Source organism: Pelmatolapia mariae, linkage group LG15, assembly GCF_036321145.2.
Source record: "Pelmatolapia mariae isolate MD_Pm_ZW linkage group LG15, Pm_UMD_F_2, whole genome shotgun sequence".
NCBI classification, from domain to species: Eukaryota; Metazoa; Chordata; class Actinopteri; order Cichliformes; family Cichlidae; genus Pelmatolapia; species Pelmatolapia mariae.
In genome coordinates this window covers 9,424,034-9,439,783 of record NC_086240.1, presented here as the reverse complement: position 1 = coordinate 9,439,783, position 15,750 = coordinate 9,424,034, and the positions used below count along the sequence as shown (strand labels likewise).

At 41.8% G+C, this 15,750-nt stretch overlaps 1 protein-coding gene across 1 annotated transcript in view; it reads left to right on the top strand.

The window, feature by feature from the left end:
• The window catches only part of LOC134643595 (NACHT, LRR and PYD domains-containing protein 12-like), a 40,523-nt gene that overhangs the window by 22,155 nt on the left and 2,618 nt on the right, over positions 1 to 15,750 (top strand). Inside the window, exons 5-11 of the mRNA XM_065472005.1 lie at positions 1,937 to 2,110; positions 2,463 to 2,636; positions 2,869 to 3,042; positions 3,276 to 3,449; positions 9,929 to 10,102; positions 10,291 to 10,464; positions 14,246 to 14,419. Of these exons, the coding sequence (XP_065328077.1) occupies positions 1,937 to 2,110; positions 2,463 to 2,636; positions 2,869 to 3,042; positions 3,276 to 3,449; positions 9,929 to 10,102; positions 10,291 to 10,464; positions 14,246 to 14,419 (1,218 nt within the window). The remainder of the gene's footprint in view (positions 1 to 1,936; positions 2,111 to 2,462; positions 2,637 to 2,868; positions 3,043 to 3,275; positions 3,450 to 9,928; positions 10,103 to 10,290; positions 10,465 to 14,245; positions 14,420 to 15,750) is intronic.

Sequence of the window (15,750 nt, the reverse complement as noted above, 5' to 3'; positions counted from 1 at the left end):
TCCAGTCTGGGCTCAGTGACATCCATATGACGTAGGCATTGTATGCAGAGATATCCAACATGTCAAAAAATATCACCAGAGGCCATCGTAGGGTCTTCCAGACGCGTGTCGAGGTTGCACACCCCTCCTTTTGTGGCATTATAGTCCATCATCATTTCAGGCTTTTGATGCTCCTGGCCACAACTGCTCCAGTCCCTGTGCAGTGTAAGAGCAGCACATCTTTTTTTTTTCCTTTGGTACATACAATACCAAGGTGATGTCAGCTGTGTACACAAACTTTGATGACTGGACAGGCCTGTCCTCTGTTTTCAGTAACTGGGGAGGGAGTTCAGTCTTGCTTTTGCATACTGTTCCCACCATAGTCAGCTTCTGCTTTAGCAGCTCCTGTTCCAGATTGTCTCCATAGATTGCAGCTTGTCCAGAATCCTGCAGCATGCCTTTTGACTGGAACCGGAAGCTTTGCCTCTATTACCCCAGTCCTTGCTGACCTGCATTGGTTTCATATCAAATACCACAATGAGTTTAAAATTCTGTTGCTTACCTTTAAATTTAAATGCGACATGCTATCTCAGTGAACTCCTTAGTGCGTATACCCCTAGGAGAGCCTTAAGATCATCGGGACAAGTACTCTTAATGCAGCCTTGATCCTGGCTAAAAACCAGAGGTGACTGTGCTTTTGCCCTGGCAGCCCCTAGCCTCTGGAAGAATCTTCCTGCTGCTATTTGTGCCTCTGATTCCATCCATTCATTTAAATCACGGCTAAAAACGTACCTGTTTGACCGAGTCTTTTCGGTTAGTTAGTGCTCTTTCCCTATATTTTATCCCTATGTTATTTATCTTCTATTGCTGTACCACTGTATAACTACCCCCACGTTATATTTACAAATACTCAGTGATTTTTTGAAGCTTATGTAGATTATGATTTTATGAAGCTGCTCACTTTGTTGCTCTTCCCAAGCTCCCTCCAGCCATGGAAATGTCCTAACTCCTGGTTGACCATTTTTCCCCTTACATTGCATTTTAGTCTGAACATTCTGTCAGACTGAGGATACAGTTCATCTTGCAGCCAATACAAAGAAGCCAAAACAGGCTTTTGGTAAGAATTTGCTCAATTCTGGCTTCCACCTTCAGACTAATGACCAAGCTGAATGGACCAAACAGGAGCTGGTAGCAGCCCTACACTGTGTTGCCTCCTCTAACCAATCCACATGGAGCACCCACTTGGATTGAGTATGCCAATAATATCATGACATCATCTCCCACCGCCCTCTCGCCTTTGGACAACTATTGTTGTGATTTAGTGCTATTTAAATAAAATTGAACTGAATTGAATTGAATTCATAAAATCTTCCACATGTCACAGATTAAACCTAGTGCTCAGATAAGTCTTCACTGAATCCTTAAACTGAAAAAGTTAGTGACAGTATTTCTCAACCACTGTGCTGCACCACATAGGTGTGCTGTGGAAGATTATCTGGTTCCGCCTGACTAGTACTGGTGACTGGCAGAACAATTACATTCTCTTTCACTAGAGGATCCTGGAGAAAATTCTGACCCAGATGAAGGCCCTAGCATGAATAGTGGTCAGAAGAAAGCAAAAAAGGCATACTGGGGATGAACTAAGCCAAGCCAAGTGAAATATGTGCCGTGTCTCCATAAGCTTGGGACACTGCTCATACGGTACAGAGTTAGAAACCACTTAGTGTCCCAACTCCTTGCAGGTTTCAATTTATATAGATAGATGCAATCATATTTGTAACATGCCAATTTCAGGTGTTTTATCATCTTGATGCTTAATTATCTATGATAGAAATCACAGAAAGCTGATTCTGTACATCTGGATTTTGGATTTTCAGCAGATAAACATTCCATCACTTATACAGTTGATTTCTTTAGTCAGGAGAAGGGATGTAATTTGAACACATTTTTCTTTCAGGCTGAATGGCTGTTCCCTCTCAGAGAAGAGCTGCGAAACTCTCTCCTTAGTTCTAAGCTCCCAGTCTTCTAGTCTCAGAGAAGTGAACATGAGTGACAACCACCTGCAGGACTCAGGCGTGAAGCTTCTGTCTGTTGGATTGAAGAGTCCACATTGTTCAGTGGAAACTCTAAGGTCAGGTCTTTTTTTCTTAGCAAGTCAAAAGAATTAATCAATTAAAAAAATATAGCAAATTAAGTTTAACTTCATTTTATTTATTAGTATTTGTCATTACTTCTGAGTGTTCATAAACTGTCACATTTGTTTCGTTCAACACAAGATAATAAGGATTCCAGAAGGATATAAAAAGATTTGTTGTTGATAAATATGGAAGCCATTCACTTTTCATTGTTTATGCTTTTTTCTGGTTTGTTTTTTCAGAATGAGTTTCGCTCTCTCCAAGAGAATCTCTGTTCATCACTAATCTAAGTGACTTTTTCAGCCTAGAGAAGTTTTTTTTTTCATTTGATCACAAATTGTTTTTCAGACTGAGTGGCTGTTCGCTCTCAAAGAGGAGCTGTGAAACTCTGTCCTTAGTTCTCAGCTCCCCGTCCTCTAGTCTCAGAGAATTGGACCTGAGTAACAGTGACCTACAGGATTCAGGAGTGAAGCTTCTGTCTGTTGGACTAAAGAGTCTACATTGCAAACTTGGAAGTCTGAGGTCACACCTTTTTAGTTGATCAGCAAAATTTAACAAATTCTAGCAAATCAAGCTTAACTTTTCTTTCATATTTCTAATATATTCAAGACAAGACTATAAGAATTATTTAAAAATGACAAGAACAACAACAAAGACATATAAAATATGGCTAAATATAGTAGCTTCTTGTGCACAATGACTACATTTTAACAAACAGGAACTTTTTTATGTTGTTGTTTTTTTCTTTTCATAGACTGAGCAACTGCAACCTCTCAGAGAGAAGCTGTGATGTTCTTTCCTCACTTATAAGCTCACAGTCATCTAGTCTGAGAGAGCTGGACCTAAGTAACAACAACCTACAGGAATCAGGACTGAGGCTTCTGTCTGTTGGACTGATGAGTCCACATTGTACACTGGAAACTCTGAGGTCATCCCTTTTTAATGACTCAGCAAAATTAACCAAAATACAATGTAGCTTAACTTTATTTATTGCTCTTTATTATATTTAAAAAAAAAATTCGAAGTGTTAGCAAACAGTTACACTTCTAATATATTTAACACAAGACAATAAGAATTTCATGACAAGAAGTTTCTCACTTCACAATGACTATGTTTTAAAAAATAGTGACTTTTTCTTTGTTCGAATTTTTAAATTCTCAGACTTAGTCACTGCACCTTCACCGAGAGAAGCTGTGAAGCTCTCTCCTCAGTTATCAGCTCCCAGTCCTCTGCTCTCAGAGAGCTGGACCTGAATTTTAACTACCTACAGGATTTAGGACTCAAGCATCTGTCTGTAGGAGTAAAGAGTCCACAATGCAAACTGGAAAGTCTGAGGTAAAATCATTTGATATTTTCTTGTTGATTAATTGAATGAATAAGTTCTCCAATTGCTTAGTCACTAAATGTTAGTTCAACTTATTTGTTTTCAATCTTAGTAAGGTATTATGGTTAACTGAAAAAAAGAAGTGTTGGAATCAAATTGTTAAATTTTGTCATTGTGTTACTTAAATTTGTAAGTCTTAGTTCAAACTGTAGGATCAAAGACATTCCTTTGTTTCTGACTCCCTCGCCAGCCTGTTGGACGGTGGGGGAGGCTATAGTGTTTTATTATAGGACATCTATGTGAGGGCGCTCTTTTCTTGTTTAATAAGCTTCCTGCTTTTATTATCCTTTTCTGGGCATGAGAACACACAAACGCACCCCAAACACAAATACGCACACTCACACACACACACACACACACACACACACACACACACACACACACACACACACATGCTTACACGTGCACACACATACACACATAGTACCTTATCTTTTAGAACCATAGGGGGGTTTTACAATGGGTGGTGGTTATGTGTACTGTAACTGTTTTCAATAAAAGGTGACAAGGAAGGCTGTTTATTTAAAGTTGGCTGGGAGACAGGTGAGGAGAGTTAAGGTCCAAGAACCTGGTTCTGACCAGCCTCTCTCTGTACGCAATACACAGCTCCTCATCAGGTTTCAGCATCATATTCAATTAGGGGAGCCATGATTAGAAAATGGAGGTGAGCTGTCTTATTCAGCCTCCTGTGACACCATTCCGGAACCCACTGATCAACCCTCCTCTGTAGCACAGCATAAAAAAACACCGTGCCACAACAAGGTTCAGACGGGACTTTAACCCTTTAAGACCTACGATAGAACCACGTCCGCCAGAGCTTATATTTTTACATACTGTAGTGCCGTTTTTGGGAGCATTCCAAGTTGCTATACGTCAATACAACCATTATAGCAAGAATTTTAATAATATGTAAGAACTAAGTGCATAGTAAATACATAAATTGCAAAAAAAAGTGCAATAAACTACTAAAAAAATTTGAAAATCTTTTTTGTTTTTTAACATATATTTCTAGTTAGAGAAATTTAAGAGGCTTATCCCTCAAAACTCTAAATACAAAAAAGTTGCACAAAATAGTTTCCAACAACAGGAAATTTATTTTGAGTGTCTTCATAGTTTTATTTTTGAAATGCACCAATTTTTATATACTGCAGAAAAAATGAAAATAAATATTATAATGCAGATTTGCAAATAAAAAAACAGCATATGCATCAAAATAAACTATTTCCAGCAGTGCAATTTGACTTCTAAGCATCTCAGAAACGATACAGAAAGTCATAAAGTCAAACATAACTTTTAAAAATACCAGTATAGGCTTATAAGGCCCTGATGGTAAAAAAAAAACTACATTTCTGCGAAAATGACATCACTTCCGGTTTGGGGCAGGTAATGGCGGACATGCGATAGTTCGCGCTGACGTCCATTCCAGTGTAGGAAGTGTTACGAACAGCTGATCAGATCGGCAAAGCCCGTTTCTGGAATATTATGTTTTTGTTAGTGCAAGTGATTTTTATGCAATTTTTGCAAAGTTTTATGTGGAAGGAAACCATGACCTAGGACAAGCTGATGGCATAAGATGTAAGTACAACTCCTCCGGTTTCATATGCAAAAAAAAATTATTGCGCTAGCTTACGTGGTTGCAGTGCTACTGAGATTTAAAAATAGTTACGCAAAACAGAGCGTGCCCGCCCGAACCTGCTTTAAAGGGTTAAATCTGCCTCCCTATTAATTGCCCAGAGAATTCATGCAAGCACTTATTTCCATTGTTTACATTTCGCTGCCATTGTCTACACTCTGACATGCAGACTATGAGTGACATTATCCACTGTGCTGTTTCTTAAATAAAAACAGCATCCTGTGGCACCTGATAATCTCAGGGGGCTTTAATCGGCTAACTCTTGATAAAACATTACTTGAATTTCCTTCAGTATGTCAAGAGTAAAGCCAGGGTAAGTAAAGTCCCTTTTGCAACCCTTGCAATGCAATTAGTTAGAAGCTCAACGTCGTTGGAAGAAGTTTTAAAATTAAAAAGAGAGGAAAACTTAGAAATGATAGTGTCATCTATTAATTGCCTACACCTAATAAAACCTTGAGAATGGGACTCTTAATTAACAGTTACAGTAAAAGAGACTGACTTATGGTCGCTAAAACAAACATCATTTAAATTCAAGTGGTCAAGGAAAACACCATAGGTGAAGAACAAGTCCAGAGTATGCCCAGCAGTGTGAGTAGGCCCTGCTACGTGCTGAACAAAATTGAACCAGTCCATAATGTTCAGGAACTCCCTAGTGGTACTATTTGTTGAATCATCCACACGAATGTTGAAGTACCCAAGAGGGCTGTGGACCACCTATTGATCTGCCTAATCACAACAGCCAAGGTGTGAAAAGACCTTGCCCTACCATCAAGATTCAAGATTCTTTATTTGTCACATGCATAGTTATACAAGTACAACACGCAGTGAAATGTATCCCCACAAGATCCTCGACTGTGCAAAAGGAGAGAAAAGAACATTTTATACATTAAGTGAATATTTACATGAGGGACACTATGTGCAGTAAGTGGCATTGTGTGCATCTATTTAATTCTTACATAAAAAGTATTAAATAAAATAGACAATCTGAAAAATTTAAATAAAAAATTTGAAATGTACACTGTGCCGGTGGGTGTTAGAGTGTCTAAAAGAGAGTCCTGTCTCAGTCACTTGTGGATGCTGTGAGAGGGCGTGTGTGTGTGTGTGTGTGTGTTGGGTGGGCATGTTATGGTTTAGGGCACGGATGGCTTGGGGATAGAAGCTCCTCTTGAGTCTTTCTGTACTTGCCTGGATGGTGCGTGTAAATATCAACACTTCACGGAGTCCTTCTGATTCCTCAGAGGCATCCAATGGAAGACAAAACACTGCTCAGTAGACCATTTCACATTTTATTTCTCTTTCACATGACACGTTGCCGTGGATCTCATAATGGTGGTGTGGTCCTAAAAGTTTTATCACAGAAGCTCTCTCATTCTACTCTAAACAACAGTGTCTCAGTAACTTTCCACTAGAGATGGTCCCCTCTTATCTGCATTTCCAAGGCAAGCATGAGCCAGAGTCTGCAGCTTTCTACTCCTGAAGGACACATGGTCTCAAGCCTTTGTTTTTTAGGGCTATGTCCACTTATTACTACACTATATAACTTTATAATACTTATTAATATAAAAGCATAGCATTATTGAGGCACTGAGAAATTATTTGTTCCCAACATGTGGAACCTTCTGCCAGATTGCAGAAGTTGGAACAGTTTGTTGCCAGGATGGCAATACCTTCAGTATCTGAGCTGCTCTATTCCAGCACCTCCTGGTGTAGGTTTCCTGAAAGGGGGGGGGAGGGGGAGCAATCCTGCAACAGCATTCTGCTGTACGGAATAATCTCTGAAGAGCTTTTTGGTCCTTAACACAGCTGTTCCCTAACCAGGATGTGATGTTCTGTGTGAGGATGCTCTCCACAGTGCCTGCATAGAAAGTTCTGAGGATCACTGGTAAGACCCTGAACTTACTCAGTTGTCAGAGGTGATACAAGCACTGCCTAGCCTGATTGTGGGTAGACCATGTCAGGTCTGAGCAGATGTGGACACCGAGATACTTGAAGGCCTGCACCCTCTCTACTTATCATTGATGATAATGGGCTCCTTGGTCTTGCCGACGTTCAGCTGGAGGTGGTTATCCTGGCACCATGATACCAAATTCTTCACTTCATCAATGTAGGCTGCCTCATGGTTGTTGGAGATGCCGCCCAACCCCACTGTGTCATCAGCAAACTTTTACAATGGTGTTGGAGCCATGGGTGGCCACACAGTCTGAAGTATAGAGGGAGTAGAACTGTGGCAAGAGTACACACCTCTGTGGTGCTCCCGTGCTGATGGTGATGCTGTTTGAGACGCATCTACCCACGCTCACCACCTGAGTTCTGCCAGTGAGGAAGTCCAACACCTATGCACACAGACGGCTGTTGAGACCTAGATCCCTCAGCTTTGTGAACCGTCTACTGGGCACTATTGTGTTAAATGCTGAACTGTAATCAACAAACAGCAGTCTCACATAGTTACCCTGTTTCTTCTCCACATGGCTAAGGGTGCTGAGCAGGACATGGGCAATGGCATCCTCTGTAGATCCGTTGGGTCGGTAGGCGAACTGGAGCGGATTTGTGGTGTCTGGGATGGAGGAGGAGATGATGTTCTTATCATCTTGTGACTTACCTGGATCAAATGGCCCAGGATGTGAGTGGGCATTGATATCCCCTCAGCTTGCTGCCAGTACGTTGGGGTTTTTCCCGGTGGATGAGAGGGTTTGTTCCCTGCGCCTCAGGGTCGGGGAACGGGTCCTGACTGTCATTTGTGCTTATGCGCCGAGTGGCAGTTCAGAGTACCCAGCCTTCTTAGAGTCCCTGGGGGGGGGGGGGGGGGGGTGCTGGAAGGTGCCCCACCTGGAGACTCTGTTGTCCTGCTGGGAGACTTCAATGCTCACGTGGGTAACGACAGCGAGACCTGGAGGGGCGTGATTGGGAGGAACGGCCTCACTGATCTGAACCCGAGCGGTGTTTTGATTTTGGGCTTCTGTGCAAATCACAGTTTGGCCATAACGAACACCTTGTTCGAACATAAGAGTGTCCATAAGTGGTCCAAATAATCACCACCTGGTGGTGAGTTGGATCAGGTGGCGGGGGAGGAGGCTGGACAGACCCGGTGCACCTAAACGCGTAGTGAGGGTGTGCTGGGAATGTCAAGCAGAGGCCCCTGTCCGTGAGATCTTCAACGCACACCTCCGGCAGAGCTTCAACAGCATTCTGAGGGAGACTGGGGGACATTGAGTCCGAATGGACCATGTTCAGCTTGTCCATTGCCGAAGCTGCTGCACTGAGCTGCGGCCGCAAGGTGGTTGGTGCCTGCCGTGGTGGTAAGCCACCAGGCTGAAGAAGGAGTCCTATCGGGCTTGGTTAGCTTGTCGGACTCCGAAGGCAGCTGACAGGTATCGACAGGCCAAGCGGAATGCGGCGTCGGCAGTGGCTGAAGCAAAAACACGGGTGTAGGAGGAGTTCGGAGAGGTCATGGAAAAAGACTTGCGGACTTCCTCGAAGAGATTCTGGCAAACCATCAGGCGTCTCAGAAGGGGAAAGCGGTGTTCTACCTGCACTGTGTATAGTGCTGGCGAAGTGCTGCTGATACAACCACTGCAAGAGCTTGGTTCGCATTGCCAGCAATAAGTTGGACTCGTTCCCGGCCCTTTGTCACCGATTCTGTTCATAATTCACAATTTTTATGGATAGGAGTTCTAGGCGCAGCCAAGTGGCGGAGGGCTTTCACCTCGGTGGCCTCAGGATCTCATCTCTTCTTCTCGCAGATAATGTGGTTCTGTTGGCTTCATTGGGTGAAGGCCTCCAGCTCGCACTGGAACGGTTCGCAGCCGAGTATGAAGCAGCGGGAATGAGAATCAGCAGCTCCAAATCTGAGGCCATGGTTCTCAGCCGGAAAAGGGTGGAGTGTCCACTCTGGGTCGGGGATGAGTTCCTGCCCCAAGTGGAGGAGTTCAAGTATCTCGGGGTCTTGTTCGCGAGTGATGGGAGAAGGGAGCCGGAAATCGACAGACGGATTGGTGTTGCGGCTGCAGTGATGCGGATGCTGCACTGGTCCATCGTGGTGAAGAGGGAGCTGAGTGTAAAAGCGAGGCTCTCAATTTACTGGTCAATCTACGTCCCTACCCTCACCTACGGCCACGAGCTGTGGGTAGTGACCGAAAGAACAAGATCGCTATCTTAGAGATAGGGTTAGAAGTTCGGCCATCCGGGACGGGCTCAGAGTAGAGCCGCTGCTCCTCCACATTGAAAGGAGCCAGCTGAGGTGGTTCGGGCATCTGACAAGGATGCCTCCTGGGCGCCTCCTGGGTGAGGTGTTCCGGGCATGTCCCACCGGGAGGAGGCCCCGGGGCAGGCCTAGGACACGCTGGAGAGATTATATCTCTCGGCTGGCCTGGGAACGCCTTGGTGTTCCCCAGGATAAGCAGGAGGAGGTGGCTGGGGAGAGGGAGGTCTGGGCTTCTCTGCTTAGGCTGCTGACCCCGGGACCCGGCCCCGGATAAAGCGGATGAAGATGGATGGAAGGATGGATTTACCATTTTGTTGTTGAGCAACAGTCAAGACAATTTGGAAATTAATGATAAAGAAATCGATGTCACACTTGACTGATCATCAGCGGTTCTAGTTTCAGTCATCATGCAAATGTGAGGTTTATAGGTTGGGGAATACTGCAGTCAACTAAGGCTAAAAAAGTCACTTGGATGAGCAACAAAAAATATTCTCACTCAAAACACTACATGCAGATGAACAGAATTACCTTTGTGGGGCATTTAATCTTCAATAGACCATTTGTATTTTGTATGGGTTTTTTTTTTTTTTTTTCAGACTGAGTGGATGTTTCCTGTCAGAGAGAAGCTGTCAAACTGTGTCCTCAATCCTCACCTCGAAGTCCTCTATGCTGAGAAATTTAGACCTCAGTATCAATGACCTGCAGGATATGGCAGTGAATCTCCTTTCTGCTGGACTGAAGAGTATACAATGTAAACTGAACATTCTGAGGTAAAAGCAAGTGTTTTTTTTTTTTTTAATTACCCGACCAAGTTGTCCAGTTAAATATTTTAGCATACCACTTGTTTTATATTTTTTTTTTTTATCTTTGAGTGTTGCCTATCACTGAAAAAGCAATGTTAAATATCACCGAACCTCATAATTTCTCAGTAAACTGTATATTTTATTTTATTTTTCAGACTGAGCCACTGTAACTTCTCAGAGAAATCCTGTGAAGCACTATTCCCTGTTCTCACCTCGCAGTCATCTACTCTGATTTTGTTAGATCTGAGTAATAATGACCTGCAGGATTCGGGAATTAAGTTTCTCTCTGCTGGACTAAAGAATCTAAACTGCAAATTGGCAAGTCTCAGGTCATGATTCTGACTTTTCATAGATCCTTAAAATGCGAATTTTATAATTGCATAAAAACTTAACCATTGTAGAATTATCAAGTGACTTTTACTTTCTGTTGAATTATTACCGTCTGAATTACATAATAGTGTACAGTCCTAACATTTTTTATTGCAATATTGTTTTATTTCATTCATTTGTCTAAAAATTTCTTAATATATTGCTTCTGTTTTTAGACTTAATGATACATTTTGCATCTGTATTCCAGGTTCTGAGAGAAAATGCCCCAAATATATTTTTAGGGTTCTATTGGATGTTAATGAAAATTACTACCAGTGAGGTTGTGGAACTCCAGTTTAATGCTAAGCTAAGCTGGCCAGACTGCTCAAGTTAAGGGTTTTACCATTTAAGTAGATGACTTGGGACCTCTTTGCCAGAGTTGTTACAAGCATCATAGTATGTTTTCATTTTACACAGCAGGTGTGTGATCTTTTAATTCGTTTTAAAATTTGATTTAGAAATTTGAGGGCTAAGTCATGGCTGCGGTGGCAGACCGTGTGGAATTTAATGAAGGACCCAAGATGGAGGTAGCTCTCAGATGCGAAGGAGTTTTATTAGGGAGGTGAAATAAACAGAACACAGTGGGCATGAAAAAGAACCTGAGGATAACCTAAACTGGAGACAACTAACAACAACAGACTTGGAAGGTAGATGCAGGGAGACTCGGGGAAACCACACAGGGAAACGCAGGGAAATACACAGACAGACTAGCGACAAACAAGAGAGAACACACACTATAAATACACAGATGGGAACATGAGGGAATGAGAAACAGGTGGGAATACAGCCAGGAGAAATTACACCTAACGAGACAGAGGAAGCGAAACTAGAAACACTGACCTAAGACATGAACCATCAAAAAAACAAACAAACAAAAAAAAAGGAAATCCATAGACTGAACTCAGAGACACAAAGACACAACTCTCACAAAAGAACGGAGGGAACACAGAGTACAGGGACCAGATTGACATGAGGGGCAAAGGATTACACAAGCTAAGAAATAAATGACTGAAACCAAAACAGCAGAAGTCATAAACCATGAACCAAAAGGACAACAGACTAACAAACAACAACACAAAATCAAAACACTGGGTCACAGGCCCAGGACTGAACAGGCTAACTATTTCTCATACATGGTTACAAAGTACAGAGTTAAACCTAAGGTGTTATTTGACATTTTATTACACCTGCTGCACATGCTGTCAAATGAAGATTGTGAAATTCCTCTCTTCAAAAGAAACAATCAATAAGGAGGTAAACTTTCTCCATCTACATCTACATTGTCAGTCGGCCTATTATTTTAGAAAGTTTGAAGTGCTTTGAAGTGATTTCCATCATGTCTGTCAGAATGATGCTTCTCTTCTTTTCTTATCTCAGCTATGGTGTGCCCTTCTTCAACCCATTTTTGCTGCATTTATGAGCATTTGCTATTACTGCTATGCCGATGATATTCAATTGTATATCTTTTTTAAGTCCCAAGATACTTAAGCTACATAATCTGAATAGGTACTTCGTCTCCATTTAAGGTTTGTGGCTCACAACTTTCTTCAACTTAAGAAGGATAAAATGGAAGTCCTTATCTATACTTTCTATTAGGGATGCACCGATACCGATACTGGTATCGGGTATCGGGGCCGATACTGTAAAATGTGTGCGTACTCGTACTCGTAAAAGTTAACCGATACCATGAACCGATACTAATGTAGCCCGGATGGGAATTTGGGAGTAGATACTCATAATTCCCATGGACTTGAACGCCACGGTAACATAAGGTGTTCACAGTTCACAGAAGAGAACGGCGTGGAGAGATGCACGAGGTTAGCTGAACCAAAGTGAGAGACTCGGCTAGTTTTACTGAGCTTAACTAGCACAAAAGAGTGTGTGACTAGAAAGCTAACCGTGTGAGAGCTTCGCAACAGAGTGTGGGTGAAGTGACTTTTTGTTTCAACGGTCGCACCACCGTGGAAAACTGTGTTTCCAGCTACGACCGCCGAGGCTAAAGGCTAGCCCAGACTGCTTGGCTGCGCCACGGAGGCAGCCGCTATGGACTGTCGGAGAACTGGACAGTGACTGGCTAACGCGCTGTAGCAGAGACAGCATCGGGTCCGCAGGGAGTGGATTTAGTGTGGGACTGGTGAACGGCGACCTACCGAGCAACGGAACTGTAAGTCAGACTTTTGTGCTCTTACTGGGGAGAAGAGGATTTTTCTCCATCGTCCGGCGTGAGCAGCAAACAGGCCTGCAACAAGTGTGAATGTGAGTGTGTGTGGGGCCCATGTGTGAATATTGTATGTTTAGTGGATTTATATAACGTGTTTTGGAGTGTATATTAGTGAGTCACTTACCAAAAGGTGATAACATAAGTTGGGTTGTTTAATATAATTTCAAAGGGAATTATTTCATTTATACAGTATATTTCATTTGGTTAAGGAATTGGAATATCATTTGAGTTTAAAAAAGGGATGTGTTGTACAGTATTTGTCTCTGCCCTTACGTTCAGTAAACGTTTCGTTTGTGTTAAAGAGTTGTCTGGGGTCGTTTCTTTACTACTGGTTAAGTTTAACTTGTGTGTGGTAGAAGTATCGTTTTTTGTACTCGGTATCGGCAAGTACTCAGATCCAAGTATCGGTATCGGATCGGTTTGAAAAAATTGGTATCGTTGCATCCCTACTTTCTATCATTGGGGGCCAGTGTACTGAAAGCTCTTGCCTTTTTTGCATCATTCATTATAAATTATCTTTCAAGAATATTGAGGAATTCTGAACTCTGCATTCAGTTTGGAGTCTTATGTCAAATCTCTGCTTTGCTTTAGTTTTTACAATTTAAGATATATTGCTATTACTATTATTTATTATTATACATAACATATTTGTATACTTATATACTAAAAGTGTCATGCTCTGGACTGGAAGTTGCTATTCATACATTTATTTAATCACATTTGGATTACTGTAATTGTTTGTTTAGTTGTGTAAGCAAAAACTCTCTGATCTGTACATGTTGTTAAGAATGCTGCTGAGTGGTGTCTGGCCAAATCTTCTGAGTGCTCTCATGCAACACTATTGCTGATGCAGCTGCACTTGCTTCTTATTGAATTCAGTCAATTTCAAGATTCTGGCTATGAATTTTGACTTCTTCATGCACTAGCATGAAGAAGCAGCTCTTGAGCCTGAAGGGTGAAATTTTGAGCCATACATCCCCGGGCAGGTTCCTGAGGTCTCGCGAACAGGACCTGCTTTCTATACATCACACAAAGCTGAAAACTAACTGAGACAGAGCTTTTGCTAATCACCACAATGGCACTCATAATCTCTTACTGGGATTTGTCAAACATGCTAACACAAAGAAGCCCTGTGACTATGTTGAACATGAGAGACAGACACACTCTCTTCTTTCAAGAATAGCTTCAAATTTCCCTAGGTGACCCTGAACCATCCCGTAGTTATGCTGCTATAGGCTTAGGTGTAGGTGGACTTCCCACGATGGTCTAAACGTTTCTTCTCCACTCTTGTCTTTTGAGTCCTGATGCTGTTTTATGTCACTACTGCATGTTCTTAATGTTGTCTTCTTTCTTTTTAGTTTGTGTCTCTCTGTTGTTAAAAATATGACATGACTATTGTTGTCTGTTGGGAATTGTCACTTACAGTTAAATGAAATTAAATAGATGTAAATAGATGTAATTGTATGTGACAAACAGAACATCATTATTCACAGATGGATTGTTGTCTTGTGTGTCTGCAGTCTGTCAGGCTGTCTGATCACAGAGGAAGGCTGTACTTCTCTGGCCTCAGCTCTGAGCGCCAACCCCTCCCATCTGAGAGAGCTGGACCTGAGCTACAATCATCCAGGTGACTCAGGAATGAAGCTGCTGTTGGCTGGACTGAAGGATCCAGGCTGGAGACTGGACACTCTCAGGTATGGAGAGAAACTCTGATAGAGGAGGAAGAGGTGGATCACATGCAGGAATATTTTTTCCTTTGCTCACAAAAGAAAAAACTCATAATTTATCAATATCAATGTCTTGATGCATGCTCAATCATCCAGGTAAGTAAATTACAAAAGATTGATTTTGTTCATCTGGATTCTGTTCATCTGGACGTAGCATTTACAGAAACATGACTCATCCAAGTGACTTCTTCAGAATGAAGTCACATTATTAACTCACTGTGTGTCTAGGATTTCACTAGCTTAGCTTAGTTTGTTGCTAACTCGCTAGCAGCTGTTACGACCCAGCTCTGCTAGGCGACAGTGGAGGTAACGTAAACAAGGCCACCATGAGGGGAACCAGTTTAAAAAAGGTTTTATTACAAAAAAGGCTCAGAACTGAAAACCGATAGCATTGCTTGCAGCAAACCACTAGTGTAGAATTATAGGAATTATTTTATGGTTACTGTTCATAACCATCATCTTTATCATTGCATTAATTATCATTTCATCCAAGCATTTATTGAAGTTGCTGGCATTATGTTATAATTTGTATTACAGGGGTTATCATAATCAAATATTAACATGTTTATTACAGGTCCAAGAAGAACCACTTTAAACGGTTGAGTTGAATCTATAGTTGTAAATGTTTTTAATGCTTCTATGATCTCAGGGTTTCTGTGTAGAAGGGCAGAGACAGGAAAATACACTCTGTGCCAAAATGAGACAGGAAACGAAACGTGTCTGCAGAGCATGTTTTTGCAGAAGTGAAACTGAAGCCAGAGTTTAAGTGCAAGCCAAAGAGCAGGGTGTTATTATGCATGTATCGTTGATTAACACACACACTTAGTTAGAGGGATCACTGATAGGGGAAAGTTCAAATTGTTTTGCTTGGGGTGGCTTTTAGACTATATTAGGAGGAGCAAACATATTAGTAGATCTGAAAAGGAAAAACCTGTGTTATGAAAATGATTTTAATCTTTTACACATGATTGCATTTGAGCTTATTGAAGAGCTGTGGCTCCTGGTCAAGTGAAGGTCAGAAACTCTTGGCGGGCATTAATGATCAGCCAATACAAGCTGAGGGGGAACAGGAGCTCTGAAAGGAATTGCAAAACACGTGCTTACATGACAGATGTATCTAGTTATTTTATTATCTTTAATTCCTTACATCCTTTTTGAGTTAAGTTTGAAGTTCTGAGTTTTAAGATTGAAACAGTCTCATAATGTTTTGAAGAGTACCGTTTCAGGGTGACCTTTAGTCTAGGGGTCACTCATAGTTTAGCTGTGTAGGTGCTCAGGCCTTATGTCTGGCTATGACA